At 37.7% G+C, this 16,704-nt stretch overlaps 1 protein-coding gene across 1 annotated transcript in view; it reads left to right on the top strand.

Moving 5' to 3' along the window:
- Positions 1-16,704, top strand: part of LOC124619168 (WD repeat and FYVE domain-containing protein 3) — a 297,546-nt gene that overhangs the window by 15,339 nt on the left and 265,503 nt on the right. Inside the window, exons 2-5 of the mRNA XM_047145406.1 lie at positions 1,916-2,122; positions 4,364-4,609; positions 4,723-4,875; positions 6,361-6,553. Coding sequence (XP_047001362.1) covers positions 1,925-2,122; positions 4,364-4,609; positions 4,723-4,875; positions 6,361-6,553 — 790 coding nt within the window. The 5' untranslated portion in view covers positions 1,916-1,924. The remainder of the gene's footprint in view (positions 1-1,915; positions 2,123-4,363; positions 4,610-4,722; positions 4,876-6,360; positions 6,554-16,704) is intronic.

Raw genomic sequence — 16,704 nt, 5'->3', positions numbered from 1 at the left:
AGTTCGGGGTATGACCATGCAGTGCATTTGACCTGCAGTTGTCACACGGTGGTGCTGGCATCAGTCCACATACACAGAGGTGTGTTGGTGCATGTCAGAGTACAGTGCAGTGAGTAAGTGTGCAGACGTTTTCAGACATGCTTATGGTGACTGTGTGTTGAAAATGGCTCAAAGAGCACATATTGATGACGTTATGAGGGGTAGAATACTAGGGCGACTGGAGGCTGGTCAAATACAGAAGGTCGTAGCACGGGCCCTTCGTGTGCCACGAAGTGTGATCTCAAGATTATGGCAATGATTCCAGCAGACGGGAAACATGTCCAGGCGCTACAGTGCAGGATGTCCACAGTGTACAACACCACAAGAACACCAATATCTTACCACCAGTGCCCGCAGATGGCCACGGAGTACTACAGGTAGCCTTGCTTGGGACCTTAGCGCAGCCACTGGAACAGTTCTCCCCAGACACACAGTCTACAGATGACTGAACAGACGTGGTTTATTCGTCTGGAGACCTGAAAGGTGACCCCTGGCCACAGGGGAGCCCGTAAATCCTGGTTCAAGAACACAGTACATGGTCATTGGAACAGTGGTCCCAGGTTATCTTCATGGACGAGTCCAGGTGTAGTCTGAACAGTGATTCTCGCCAGGTTTTCATCTGGCATGAACCAGGAACCAGATACCAGTCCCTTAATGTCCTTGATAGGGACATGTATGGAGGTCGTGGTTTGATGATGTGGGGTGGGATTATGATTGGTGCATGTACACCCCTGCATGTCTTTGACAGAGGAACTCTTAACAGATCAGATGTATCGGGACATCATTTTGCACCAGTGTGTCCACCTTTTCAGGAGTGTAGTAGGTCCCACCTTCCTCCTGATGGATGATAACGCATGGCCCCACCGAGCTGCCATCGTGGAGGAGTACCTTGAAACAGAAGATATCAGGTGAATGGAGTGGCCTGCCTTTTCTCAAGACCTAAACCCCATCGAGCACATCTGGGGTGCTCTCGGTTGATGTATCACTGCACGTCTTCAAACCCCTACGGCACTTCAGGAGCTCCGACAGGCACTGGTGCAAGAATGGGAGGCTATACCCTAGCATCTGCTCGACCACCTGATCCAGAGTATGCCAACCCATTGTGCGGCCTCTGTACGTGTGCGTGGTGATCATATCCCATATTGATGTCGGGGTACATGTGCAGGAGACAGTAGCGTTTTGTAACATATGTTTTTCGGGACGGTTTTCTCAACTTATCATCAATACCGTGGACTTACTGATCTGTGTCGTGTGTGTTCCTTATGTGCCTATGCTATTAGCTCCAGTTTTGTGTAGTGCCACGTTGTGTGGCATCACATTCTGCAGTTATCCTTAATTTATGAGCTTTTTTGTGTAGCCGATACATTCATAGTGTGCAATCTGAAACAGTATGTGATGCTGAATGGACTACTCTGATTCTGTCGAGGCAATTGCAAATAATGATTCAAAGCATTCAGAACACAGTCAACACACAAACCAAAATTATAGTAAGAGGCCGACATTGTGCTGTTTACCAGGCCATGTGGCGCAAGGATTTGTTGCCTTGTTAAAATGAGTAGCTCAAAGAAGTCAACAAGAAACACAAGGTCTGCATATTTAACCACCTGCTTTTTGTGAGTTTCTATACTAGCTACAGAGATGTAAGGAAGTCATTTTTGCACTGTTTAAAAGCTGGACTGCTGATATATACTGTCTTTTAACTGAAATTATTATGTACATAATTTGGAGCCGTTTTTGGTATTGCCAAATGTGTATTTAATGTGACAGTAATTTTATGTAATCATTTGGTGTTACCTAATGATCCATTATTATTATCTTTATTATTATTGTTGTTACAAAACTTGGACTATAATGAAAATTTTGTGTGAAATTGCAGGACAGCAGAATGAACATAATGCGGAAGTTTCGGGGAGGGACCCTCCCCTCCATGTCACAAGATGAAGCTAACTCTAACCCTCAGCATACAGCTCTGGGATTAATGCACCTTAAGAAGTTATTCTCTGAATATACTCATCCCTCACACCCACTAACTGAAAAAGAACGTGATGATAAGCTGTATAATATGTTACCACTGTTTTGCAAGGTACGTTATCCAAAAAAAGTACTACTGTAATTACTTTTATATTGTATATTAGCATAGCCTATGAATCATTAATTACTGACATCATCAAATATTATTTAACATGAAATTTAGTGCTGATCTTATAAAAATCGCTGACTGGAGATCAAATTTGACATTAGATCAGAAATTGAACTATGTTCAGGAGTTGGCTCTATTGTATAATGTTAAACTTGGGTCCACCAAAGCAGATTCAGTGTGATCTTAGGTAGCACGTAACATGCTTGGCAACATGCCTAAAATTGGCTATCAACATGATTATTGTGCTTCATCTGCAGATATTTATTGTACATTGTCGATAAGCAGCGTTCATTATCGAAGGTTTCGTGCTATAACCGTGGGAGCAAGTAAACAGAAAAAGGAGCGATCATCAAACCCTCTCAATTTGAGAAAGATATTGTGTTGGCCTAGTATAAAGATATAACTGAGTGAAAAAAAAGAGGAGGAGACCAGATGAAGTCACTATGGCCAACAAGGTTAAGGAAAGTTGCTGTTGACTTTAATTCTGAAATAAGGCTGATACCTCAAGGATAGCTCTGCAAGCTGTTGCTATGTATCCTTTAAACAGAACACCAACCACTATTTGAAAGGTTCCTGTGGCATAAAATCTTAAGGTTAACAGCAGCGTGCACATTGCAAACAGTGGTTGGTTTCTTTTGGTTTGTTTCATCAGATAGTCCCTGAGCCATAGTTCCAACTAGTCTACAGTACTTTTATCCAAAATAAAAGTCAGCTTAAATGACTTGTTATTTAACTCCAAGAATGGGTTCACTCTTTCATAAAACGTGTGAGGAGCTTGTTGGGTCTCATGATGTCATCCTCAGTAGACACACTTGATTGCTCAGTTATTTGTAAAGTAAACAAAAGGAAACAATGTAGTTCACTTCGTATAGTGTTGTTGCACACACAATTTTGCTCAACAGTGGCCCAGAATACTCTGAAAAAAGAGAGTATGGTATTGCATGGTTTCAGTGGTGTGGAATGCCTTGTTAATATCATTATAAATATCTCTATGACCAGTAAAGTAGAGATAATAGTAACAAATTGAAAAAAAATTCAAGATTGACGTGGGTTCAAACACGTGATTTTCTACACCTAAGTCCACAACACAACCACTGAGCCACCAAAATGAGTGAAACACTAGTATGTTGTTAGTTTGTTTCAAAATACTTGCTTATGTCCTATTTATCAACACACTTGGAATTGTCATAGCAGATTAAGTACATGTTTGGTAGTTAAAAATTAATATGAATTGCATAGTTACTGCTTCTCGATCTGAAAGAGAATGTACATACATGATGTTGAACCACTATCAGCTGCTTTCAGAATTCCCAAACTTAATTGTTCACTGCAAATATTTCAAATTTTCCTTTCTTACTCTCTGCTGAGTGTGTATAAAATTCCGTTGAACTAATCACATAAATTATGAGTCATCTCTCAAGAGCTGTTATGAGACTGATCATTAAGTACACTTGGTAGCCAGTAATTTTCTTGACGCAACCTTCCACGTTTAAAAAAAAAGTATTTTGAGCATCAGCAGTGTGAGAATGACATTGTTACATATTTAGTTGCCATTTTTAAAATTAATAACAATTTTTTTTATTATTTCAATTTATATCTGCTAAAAAGAAAAGCAATGAATCATAGTGCAGCTACACTATAAACTGATGATTAGAGCTGAACCTGACTTTGAACTACGAATTTTCACCAGTCAGATATGATCAGACTTCATGGCATTATGATCTACGATTAATGTTTATACAACACGATTTCCAGATTAAGCTTGATGTGAGGTCATTTTCTGTCTTAACCTAATGTTAAATACCTCATACGATTGGCCCTAAAGTGTTGACCAGCTTTATAGCTTTTGGTGCCATAAACTTTGTAGCTGAGTGAAGTATGACTTTCTTCTACTCACTTCAAATTTTGCTCTGTAATTACAGTGAGTCATACCATTTGTTTGTACTTTAGCGAAAAACTGAGGTAAGATAATTTTTGTCATGTTGTACTGTTTCTGATAATTTTAGTGCATTTAGGAGGCCCTTCATTCAACTCGTGCTTTTTTTTTTATTTGAATATGTGGCATAACTTATTTCATTTTACACTTGTTCCAAATTGTGCTAGGTTTCATGTAATTTTTTGAAAGTGGTTGCTGATAAGGTGTTTACTTTAATGTCACATCAGTTTTAATGATCTATGCTACAGGTATTTGGCAACAGTCCATCGGCTGACATGATGGAAAAGTTCCGTGACATTCTAGCATTTTGTCAACAAGTATCCAGACTCATGGTGTCAGAAATGAGGCGTCGAGCTTCAAATCAGTCGACTGAGGCAGCTAGCTGTGCCATTGTGAAATTTCTTGAAATAGAAAACTCAGAGGAGTCAAGTAATGGCTGGATGTTGCTTTCGACTCTTAATCTTCTAGCCGCTGGTGATGCTTCACTGGTGCAGGTAATGAACAAAAATATTAATTTAAAACAGTGCTCAGTTGAACAAAACATTCATTTGTTTGTGTATTTGGTTTACAAACTGTGTTATCTCTCATTAATTCTGATGACTTTCAGGTTATGACGTCAGTAGCAGTGCCTTCCACACTTGTTAAATGCTTGTACCTCTTTTTTGATCTTCCTGAGATAGAAAACCCTGAGACAGCTGAAACTGGAAGTGATTTTACTCCTAGAGAGAGAAGAATTTTGTTACAAAAGATATTTGTGCAGGTATTTACATGCCAAAAAATCTCTTGATATACTTAGTGCTTGTTCTCCTATTGACATTTCATTATTTATATGTATAGTATTCAGTATCCTCTTAACAATCCTCATAACAATTTAAGGGAATTTCATTTTCTTATTTCCCTTTATGTTCACACAGATGTTAACTTCTGCATCTGTCATTCCCTAACGACCTTTGCCAAATTACTTACACTGGTCAGTATCTCCAGATGTATTGCTTCAAGGCATATAAATAATTATGTCACTTTTGTCTTGAAAATATGTGGTTGTCACTGCCTGATTCCAGCTGTTGTAGAGACGTGTTGATAATTCCAAATGACAAAAATTTACCGAACAATGAACAAAGATGTGCTCTCCATACATACATTATTTCTCTGTCTTGGATTTACTGAATGGGTGCAACTGTTTATTTCAAACAAGGGTGTGTTGTTTACAGTAAATCTCATGGGAGTTTGGTCTGCCCCCCCCCCAGCCCCACGCGCACACAATATTTTTAAATATGTGCAACTATCTCTGATTTAGAGTAGGTATAAGATTTGTTTAGTCACCTGTTTCTTTATTTGTGAATAGCAGAAGCATTGAGTTGTCAGTAGGAACACAAAAAGAGGAGGAAAACTTGCTAACTTTCGCAGTCAGTTCTCTCTCTCTCTCTCTCTCTCACACACACACACACACACACACACACACACACACACACACACACGCACGCCTGTATCCCTACACGATGTAAGGGCACATGCACGTGTGTGTGTGTGTGTGTGTGTGTGTGTGTGTGTGTGTGTGTGTGTGTGTGTGTGTTGGGCTGCGGGAGGGGCAGTGCCCTCTGGTTTGGGGTGGTGGTACTGGTTCTTAATTTTTATGCATTGCTTATCACTTCTCATTTGGTATACGATCAACATCAATATTGGGATCCAGTTAGACATATTATTCTGTCAGCATCTTAACGAATTGCAAAAGTAGTAGTTTAATTACTGTCTCTCTAAGAGGGATAAATGTTTGAAAACATAGATAACTTTGGTGTCAGTAAATTGTTGATTGTATTTCTTCCCAATTGCCCACCTAGATAGCTGTCTGTATTTAAGTGCGACTTCCAGGATGGGAAGGTGTGCTGGCCCCAGATCAAATCCAACTGGCAGTGTAACTACGAGGGGCCATCTGATGGCCAGTCTGCATGTGGATTTTAGGCAGTTTCTCACAACCCACTTGGTGAATTCTAGATTTCCCACCTCAAGATTCACAAACATTTAGAGATTTTTCACTGACTTTCATGTGAATAATGTTGCATGCAGGCAATCAGGCTACACACATTCCCTGCCTGGGGAAGAAGAAGATACTTCTTCCCAGTTGCTCAGTTTTCATATGACCTACTTTATTAGTTGATAAAACTTTAATATTGCACTTAATATTGTTCTAATTATTGTTCAGATCCGTAGTTTTCTACCATTCTTCTATACTCTGCTTTCGTTGCAGGTACTTGTGAGGCTCTGTAGCCATACCGCACCTGCAGAGGAACTTGCTCGCAAGGACGATCTCACACTTCTATTCTCTGCCATAACTAGCTGGTGTCCTCCGCATAATGTAATGTGGCGCAAGAGCGCGGCAGAAGTCCTGATGACACTGTCGCGGCATGGTCTCACTCAGCCTGTTGTCAGTTACATACACAGTCAGTAGTTATGTTATACTTATTATTATACTTAGTAAAGACAGTCAACGTAGCACACGTAAATCAGCTTATCGTTAAGGATCGGCTGACATGGCAAGTATCATTCTGCTTTGTTGAGACATGAATGAATATTGAGTACTTGGTAAAAAATGAAGAAAGGGGGAAAAATAGTATCAGCTTTTATGTTTCTTTATCTTTTTTTGGGTAGGTATGTCAGAGCTATGAGGAACAATAGGCGGTACTGAAGTAGAGTAGACTAGAGAAGCGATATTGGTATTAAATTTGAAACTCCTGTTTAAGTTGGGCAGTGTTAAAACTGTCTCTCGAGTGTAATGTGTTGGCAGAATACTACTACATAATTGCAGTAGTATCGTGTTGAAAATTTTCAAATTTCTTACTGTATCTCTCAAAATAAAAATAGGGAGACAAGTAAAAAAGTCAGGGGCATTTCTAATTTGACATATAAATTAGAAGGGATAATATGTCTGCTTTCTGTAGGATTCAGTGGGGAATTGAGATTCTTTCACTTGAATCATTCACTCACTACAGTGGTAGAACTGTTTTCTAAAGAATTGAACAGTTTCTATGATTTAAAGTTTATATAGCAAAATAATGTGACCTTTAACACGTATAAGAGAAAGATATGAGATCTATCAGGGAATTTTAAGCTGCCTGGTTTGTGGCTTCCAGGTTGTATAAATGTTTCACTGGAGAGGAGGGAGGAGGGTGTATCATAATGAAAATTGTTAACTTGGCAGCTTAGTTTGTCTGAGCAGTGATGAGTGGGGAAGATGCGGTGGTAAGTCAAGACGTAGTGCATTAACCAGTTATCTGGTTAACTTTTCATTTATGTGTAGTTATTAATTTCCTTCCTTCTGTGTTTCTCTATTGTAGGTTTTGCTTGCACCCTTGACTCATCTGTGAAATGCTTTTGACGTATAGATATTCCAGAAGTTCACTCTTCACCGCTACATGCCTCTCTGTTTCTCTAATATGCTTTGTGTGTGTGTCTCTTTCATAATACCTGCTTTTGTACAATTTTTCAGTTTGTTTTTATCCTTGTCTAAAAAAAAGTGTTACAAAAGTAGGAGATATGCTTGTAATCATTCTCTATTACTATCTTCCAATTTTACATATTTGAGTACGGTTAATAGAACTGATAGCTTTAATTAATTGATTACATGTTACAATTTGTCCATAGTAGAAACTTACTTTGTTCTTCATAGTACCTGCATTTGTACATGTTAGGTTTACACAACTTGTGACTTGCCTTATGCATGTTCAGATAATAATCACACAATTAGTAACAAAAATGTGATTTCATATTGTTGGAAACAAGTGGTAAGTATAAACTTGTATATCAATTATAGTACAGCGAGTGCAAACTTCTAAGACAAACTCAGGAGGATGTGTAAAGTTCATTGCATAGCATTTGAGACATCACATATATGTAAATAATACTTCAGGGACTTTGGTCACTATTGACTGAATTTGATTTTAGACAACTTGGGGTTTCCAAGCTGGGACATGGTCAGCATTGCCAGTCTTTTGTTTCTGCTAATTTTGGATGTGCTTTACTTACCGCTGTTCAGTGAAATGATGGAACATTGTGTGTCACACAGACCGTGACCTAATTGTGTGGATGGCACAAACCTTTCTAAAAAGCCCAAAATATCCATTTGGACTACGTACTAATGGTCTGGATGATTGTTGAGATGAAACAGATATTAACAAGATACCTCTGTAGCACCTGCTACACTTAAGCTGAATTAGGCTTGCTCAGGCATGCGGAACTCCATCTGAGTTTAAATTTAATTGTTTTAGCTTCTTGTGGGAATGAGAAGACAATCATTGTAGGGCAGTAAGTGCCCATTCACATGTTCCTTAAACGACACAATAAAGCACATGCTGAAGTGAATGGGAAAAGCTGTGATTGGTTTGACATGCCACAAGGTGCACCTTTGTAGACACTGCAGTGCGCACAGAGATAAGGGAGTCGTGTCGTCGAGTGCTAAAAGGAAGTTAGCAATTCTTGCTTTCTCTGCACTGCTGCATTATATCTCATGGCAGTGAACAACTTGAAAACAAGAAACCAGTCGTTATGGGTGAAGAAATTGTTGATCAGACGGGAGGTGAGGGGAAGCATGACATTTCTTCTAAAATAACTAATTTTGTAGGATGAATACTTATTTCAAATTGATTGATGATGAGTGAGGAAAGTCACTGGTTACTGCTAAACCCTGTGCAGCAGAAATTAGCGTAGAGGATGCCGTGATGAGAAAAACGATTACGTCTTCCAAGAGTTGATAAGCTACTCAATGATTCGAGGATAATGGTGAACCAAAGTCTGTCATATTATACTTTTGGTACATATGCATCCTCACTACCAACACCACTTCTATTCGAGGTCTCATTGATGTATCCTTCTTGGCACTACTGTGATAATGTGAAAGCAGATTTTTTATTTTCTTCTGTAATTTCCTTCAGTGTTGTTAGTGCTCTACATTCCTTTGAAGTACAGCATATTTTGTGTTATGCAGTATTAGGTTTGCTCTTGTTTTGATAATCTCTACTTCTTATGTCAGAAAGACCCAGCTTCAATTTATAATGTTCAGTTAAACAATGGAGTCTCCAGGTAGGAATATTAACAATGTAAGAAAAGACAGAGTGCTACATACTGTAAAGACACGTAAAGTTGCAGACAGGCATAATTAAAAGACACTCAAATAAACCTTTCAGCTGCAGCCTTCATCAGTAAAACACACACACACACACACACACACACACACACACGCACACACACACACACACACACACACACACACTCTCTCTCTCTCTCTCTCTCTCTCTCTCTCTCTCTCTCTCTCTCTTTATGTGAGTGTCTTTTAATTGTGCCTGTCTGCAACTTGATGTCCCCTTTACAGTAAGTAGCAATCTATCTTTTCCTACATTGTCAATGTTTAGTTAAAACACTCTTGTGTCCTTTGCATCAATTTGCCGTATTCTGCCTTCATTTTTCTTGAAATCATCTTTGTAGGCACACTGCAGGAGTTACGGAGTGCACCGTTCCAGATGTCTTCCTTGCTTTGAAGCATACCTGTGAGGGAATGCTTCAGCTTCTCTCAACACCATTTGTATATCAGTGGTAGCACTTTCATGCATGAATATAGACTTTCATTTGGTTCAGTGCAACATGAAGCAGCAAGGTGGGGGTAGCAGTTTAGGAAGTCTGCAAACTCTGTAGACTCTCATTGTATGCTTAAAAGGAACACGTAACAGAGCACTGGAGATGACTCATTCAACAAAGTCAGTGAACTACTGAAAGGAAGGTACTTCAGAGAGTTTTTTTATCTTCCTATATTGGAAAGGGCCTTAAAGCATAGTCCAAGCCCCTAAGATCCATTAAGAAACTGCCAACTGATTTTTGTAACTGTGATGTTGCAAAAGGTTGTCAATCAATGGGGAGAAAGTACTAAGTTATAGCAGAACTGCATCATGTCTTCAACTTTAACAAAGGTGTGGTAACATACAGTGATATTATATGCAGTGACACTGCAGAGCTTTACGGGGGCAGTGTCAGATAAACAAATAAATGGAAGTGCGCAATTTAATGTGTCAGGTAGGTAGTGCTTTTGAGATAAGAGTTTCATTTACATTGACATTAAAATTTCCACATTTTCAGATTATATTACATCTGGATTTATTAGACTAAATGTAACACCATACGTCTCAGACTCCCATACATGCAGTGTGCAGCAGAAAATTTCATCTCTTCCTGGAAGATAAAAGAAAAAAAGCCTGAAAGTTTATAATTTTATGTGATACCCCAAGGCAAGAAAGATTAAAAGTATCTCCAGCCCCACATGTTTTTATAACCATTGTTGGCACCAATAAAAGCATTGATAAAAAATAATCCATATATGGCAACAAACACAAACATACCCTAGTTCAAATACACAAAAATTGCAGTTGATTCCAAATCAGCTCCAGTGATCAGTAAATCCTCAACTTATGAAATAGGGACACCATTAGGAAGGCAACAGCTGAAAATAACGTCCGTTGGCCTCAACAGTGCCATTGAGTCACAAGGGAAAAGTACGGAAAATGAAGTAGTGCCATGAAAGCTAAGTGAAACCCATCAGACAATAAAACGCCAGTTACCACAGAATATGACATCTGTGTGTTGCATGTTGAGGTCAACTTGAGTGACCTATCAAGTCACACCATGATGATGCATGCTCAGCTGAGCAAAATGAATGCTGTGCAGACAAATGGCAGTTTCTTAAAACACAGAGAGAGTACCCAAGGATTGTGTAGATCAGACCGTAAGTGTTATCCTCTGCATCACTGATACATGTATCCCAGATTCTTCAAGTGAACTTCAGGGGCAGCGGTGCATGTCTTGGGTAGTGTGACTAATATTATTGTGCTACAAAGGTCAGTCATGAGGCTCCATAACAGTTCAAATTCTGAACTTCTGCAGAGGATTGTGAGGACAAAGGCTTCAAGAACAATCAGAGGGGCAGAAAGAGGTCATTGGAAGTATTTCTGGACTCATGGCTCACTGACTCTACAAAGATATGGGATTGCCATATAGACAATTTTTTGCAAGCAATCCAGGTCACCTATAATGCTTTACTGTAGTAGGTGTTTGTCGACACAATTTCACTGCAAAGATATCGGCTATACTGTATATGGCAGGGTACTTTACTTTGATCACCACCAGCATTCCAACACTTCGGAACAGAAATACCTTTTCTCCATATGGTAGGAGGTTCTGGAAGCAGTGATTGATTCCAATACAGCTTGTTACAGAATACTACAGAATACTACAAAAAAGAAATCTGCATGACTGTTTTCAATATAAAGTTCTTCGCTACCTTGTGCTACTGGAGGCTAAAATACAACTGACAACATCCTTTAGGTGTAGTTTTCTTGAGAGCACCTACAACACTATTTGTAGCTTAGAAGTCTCTGCAAATGGGGTTGTTTGCACCTGTATTCATCTTCAGAAAGTCTTTTGTGTGCATATATTGGTGTGTGATACATTTTTGCAGAGATGTGAGGAAGAGAATGATATCTTTTACAGATTTATTTCAAGCGTAACAATATTTGCTGCAGCCATTAATGGCATTACATCCACAGTTCAGTCTCTCCCTCTTGTGTTTCTTGTTTGTGGGTAACTGCTATATTTTATTCCTTCTCCAGGTTTACGACGACTCTCAGCACTTGCAACTGATAATATGATTTGATTAGTGGCAAGTAGCAGAAGTTGTAAATTTTTCTCACTGAAATCTGTTTAACAATTCCTATTACCTTTGCCTAGTGTGTAAATACGGTCTTCTATTGTGTATTTCTATGTACTACAAAGCAGTCAGATATAGGGGCTACCTTTCCTTTATTTTGCATATTATTATGTCCAGGAATTTCCATTGTTCTTTTACCTTTTTAACTTACTTGCACTCGAAATGTGGAAATACTGTTCTCAGTTTTAAAACTTCTTTCAGTTTGTGGGTCTATATAACGATAGTCACACCTGATGAATTACGGGTTAGAAGCAAAAACTCATTGAATACATATGAACATGACTCAATTACTCTTCATGATACCAGACCAAACTTGTATGGTGAAGTACTGCAAGGCTTTTGTGTAGCCCTACCTTGAATATGGACGCACAGTTGCCATATAGATCAGCTTGACCATTGTGTCTTAAAATCATTAAAGGTGTTAATGATTACAGAATTAGGTTGGCAGCAGTGGCAGATAATTCATTGTTTGGGGTGCCAGGATATTTAGAAATGAGGTGAAATAGTTAAGGGTGTCTGTGTGGGAAATACTGTGATGTAATGTGTCATTCGCTTGCATGCCTTAAATTCTTTATTTGGGATGCAAATTCCACAGATTCATAAGTGTATGTAGATGCAAGGATGTGGAACAAGCCAAAACATTTATTTTATTACATGCGTGTCATTTATGGAACGGGAGATTTTTTATCCACCCAGTTACTTCATTTACATTTATATCATTTGCATACAAATTGTTTATCATTTCACTTATAGATAAGATGGGATCTAACTATGTTTTGCAGACTATAATTAAGGGTTTATATAGAGATTCATATTGATTAAACTAGTAGAAAAGAATGGTATTATGTGTTGTAAGATATAAACAAAATGTTTGAAATCTTCTTCTTCAATCTTATTCTCGGTCAAGTGTTAGATCAATTGGTCTGCTGTGACTTTTTTGATCCGTCCATCTTCTCTCAGGTCTACCGATGTTACTCCTCCCTTTGGCAATGTACTGTAGCAGCTGTTTTGGAATACATTCATTATCTGTTCTTTCTGTATGTTACTTCCATTATTTTCTGTGTTACTTAATATTTTCATTTAAGTTGTGATGTTTAAAATAAAATGTAAAATTGGTGCAGGAACAACAAATAGAAGTGTGTGAGAAATGACCTATTTGTTCTTTGTAAAAAAAGACTCATTTTCAGAAAACAGTGTTTTCAAACAAAAGCTTTTTTAATTTACTCTTGAATAATTTATTGTTTCATAGGGACTTAATTTTACTTGGAAATGCGTTAAAGATTTTGGTGCTGATGTATTTTAATCCTTTCTAAACTGGACAAATTCTTCTGCCACAGTGTAGGTATAATTTCCTTCTAGTGTTGGGGGTGCTATACACCTAATTCTGGTGACCTCCTGCATCATAAATAATTATTTTTATGCTGGGATTTGCTCCAGGAAGTTATTCCATAACTGGCATAATCCGTATCACTTCAGGAGGGGGGGGGGGGGGGGTTACCTTCATAGTCTTGGATGTTATTTAATTTAACATATGTTAAAATTCAGGAGTAAGTGAGAAACACATAATTTTTTGTTTTCTCCAAACAAATTCCTGCCCTGTGATACAGGTCTCCAAAGACTATTTTGAAGATGTAAATTTCAGAAATTTTTTTAAAATGCTGTCTTTCTTTAACAGTTCTAGATATTTTGTTAGAGTTTTTTTATTTGAAATATAATTGCTTTATGATTAAAATGGTATCCTCCATTTGGACATGTCTGTCTTTCTTTTACTGTTGCCTTTTGAATTTTTTTTATAATTTTTTTTTTTGTTTTTTCCAGGAGTGCCAATCCAGAAAAGTTAGTTTTTTTCTGTTGATTAGTACCATGTAGTACTATATTCTCTGTAAAGGAGAGCTTCCACTTTTAAGTTGGACAGGTTTTACTTTATAAAATTATTTTTTTAACTTCCAAGGGTAAATTTATTTCTTCACTGAAGTTGCTTCTTACTAATTTCTTTGTTACAATGTTTATTTCTGTTGTCTTTGTTGCAGTTATTTCTTATCACTTTCTTTGTTGCAGTTATTTCTTATCACTTTCTTTGTTGCAGTTATTTCTTATCACTTTCCTTTGTTGCAGTTATTTCTTATCACTTTCCTTTGTTGCAGTTATTTCTTATCACTTTCCTTTGTTGCAGTTATTTCTTTTCACTTTCACTGTTGCAGATATTTCTTTCACTTTGTTGTAGTTTCTTGTCAGGTTTCTGTATCGTAGTTGTTCAGTGCTAATTTGTTTACCGAAGAGGCTTCTAAGAAATCTGAGACTATCCAGTGAGTTCTGTGTTTTCATGAAGAATTTGCCAGTCAACACAATTGCACTGTGTTTTATGGAAAGGACTGTTTGAAATGTCTTCTGACTTGGGCCACAGGAGAGTGAAGTGTGCTGACTATTTTCATATCCATAAAAGAGTGCTATATAAGACAAAAAACACAAACTTTTTCAGGTTGGGAATAAGTGTTTTCATTTGAAGACTCAGTTTCAAAGTGAAGATGTTTCCAGTGACGACTTCTTGTGTTCTAAATATTTTGACAGAATAACAACAGTGATAGTATCTGAGCAAGGTGAAGCTTCCCATGGTGCAGATGATGCAGATTTTGCATCAGTAGAGGAAGAATTAAATACCCTGAATCAGTCAACTAGGTGTTAGTCCTGTTAAGAAACCGTGGTCAGTGAAGTCGAGTCATAAGCGTTATGAATCAAGAAAGTGCAGAGAAATAACTAAAGCTGTGGATGAATACACTACAGCAAAACTGACCACACTCTTCAAAGTAGGAATTGCATCTTCAGAAGGAAAAGAACCAAAGCATTCTTGCACTTCTTGCCAGGAATTTTTCACAAATATCAATTCAGCTGTTGAATATTGTGCATCCTAAAGTGAAAAAGTGCAAGTTTTAACTATTATTCCAGATACATTTTCAAAGCAAACAATTTTGAACTATGTTCCATCAGTATCAAAGTAAAGGGCAGACAAATCAAGAAATGTGAGGTCTGTAAAAGGAGTCTTTGGAAGACCAGATCCCTATTATGGTCATCCTGTAGAAGCAACTCCAGTTCAAATAGTTCACTCATTTTATCTGGAAGATAAATGGGACTGTTCTCGCCAGAGTGCCAACTAAAAAGACACTATAACTGTAACAGTTGAAGGTCAAAAAGTTGTGACAGTGAAGAGGTACATGTCTCACAGTATTAAAGAAACTTTTGCAATTTATAAGAGCAACTACACAACTTCACTTATTGGAAGATCAAAATTTTATGCACTACGACCTGAGTGGGTAGTTCCACACCCACCTAGAGATGTCTGTTTATGTGTGTACTGTGCGGATTTTGAACTTTGTGTGTTAACTTTGAAGAACTTACTGGAGTACGTGACATATGACACCTTGGTTGGGTGTGGAAGTTATTAGCAGTCTGTGTCATAAAGCTAGAGACTTGTTTGTTTCAAGAATGTGGTTACTGTCCTGGAAAAGGATACACACACTTGGCCTGGAAGACATTGCAGATAACTTTGCAGAAAGTCCATATGTGGCATGGGAGGAAAATAAACTAATTAAGAAAACTGAACTTGGTAAATGGTCAGTGAAAGCAGTAACACACCAGCATCCGAAGAAATTGCAACAACAACACATTGTAGAAGTGAAAGGGTGCGTACAGGCTGAAGAACTATGTTTAGTGCTTCACTGTGATTTTGCTGAGAACTAGTGTGTAATTCTCTCACAAGAGGTACAAGGGTATCATTGGAATAATGACCAGGTTTCAATTTTACAGGAGTGACATATTTTCAAAACAAGACTGCAGGTGTTGCAGTTATAAGTGATAACATAGAACATGACCCAGCACATGCTTGGCTAGCAATGCACAAAATTCTTCAACTGCAAACATAGGCAGAGAAGGTCATCATTATTTCTGATGTCGCTCCTAGTCATTTTAAAAATTGTTACCAGCTGTTTGAATTGAGTAAGTTGCTTTTGCCAACTGACTGGGTATACAGTGCTAATGGTCATGGGAAAGGGCCTTGTGATGGTGTAGGAGGCCTGCTGAAGCACCATGCTACGAAACATAATCTTTGCAGATCAAATACGGCTGGTTTCCAGCTGAAGGACAGCAACATTGCTATCAGTGATCACTTCCTGTTCACAATGTTTTGAAGATTGTAAGTGTTCCAATTCCTATTGGTTCAACAGGAAGGCATCACTCTATATCAAAGGAAGATGTTGAAGCAAGTTACACATTTTTAGTTCATTGACAGGCTAATTTCAATACAAAACGGAGTGCACAGAAGTTGTATAAACTGAAACCTTTAAGTCTTTGGATCTTCAACGTACATTTTGGAACCATTTAAAATGCTTGAAAAATGAGTCTCTTACTCAGCTTTCAAAACTAAAATTATGTTAAATAAGGCTAGGTTTTGATTTTTATGAGCCTGTTACGTGATAATGTGGTAATGAAACAGGTTTTATGTATGGCAAAAATATCAATTGTTTATAAAACCTCTTAAACCTAAAAATGGAAGCTCTCATTTTCAAGGAATGTAGAACTATATGGTACTAATCAACAGAAAAAAAAAATCAAAATTTTATGGATTGGCATTTTTGAAAAAAAAATCCATAAATTATAAAAAAGTTCAGAACAGTATAGTAAAAGAACATTGACAGATAAGTCCAAATGAAGGATTTCTTTGTAATCATAAAGCATTTATCTTTCAAATAAAAAACACCAACAAAATATCTAGAACTGTTACAGAGATACAGAATTTTAAATTTTTTTTGAAAATTCGCTTCTTCGAAATGGTATGTGCAGCGTCATCTTTGG

Source organism: Schistocerca americana, chromosome 1, assembly GCF_021461395.2.
Source record: "Schistocerca americana isolate TAMUIC-IGC-003095 chromosome 1, iqSchAmer2.1, whole genome shotgun sequence".
NCBI lineage: Eukaryota > Metazoa > Arthropoda > Insecta > Orthoptera > Acrididae > Schistocerca > Schistocerca americana.
Note: the sequence above shows the minus strand (reverse complement) of the source record. Positions and strands in the feature narration are given on the sequence as shown.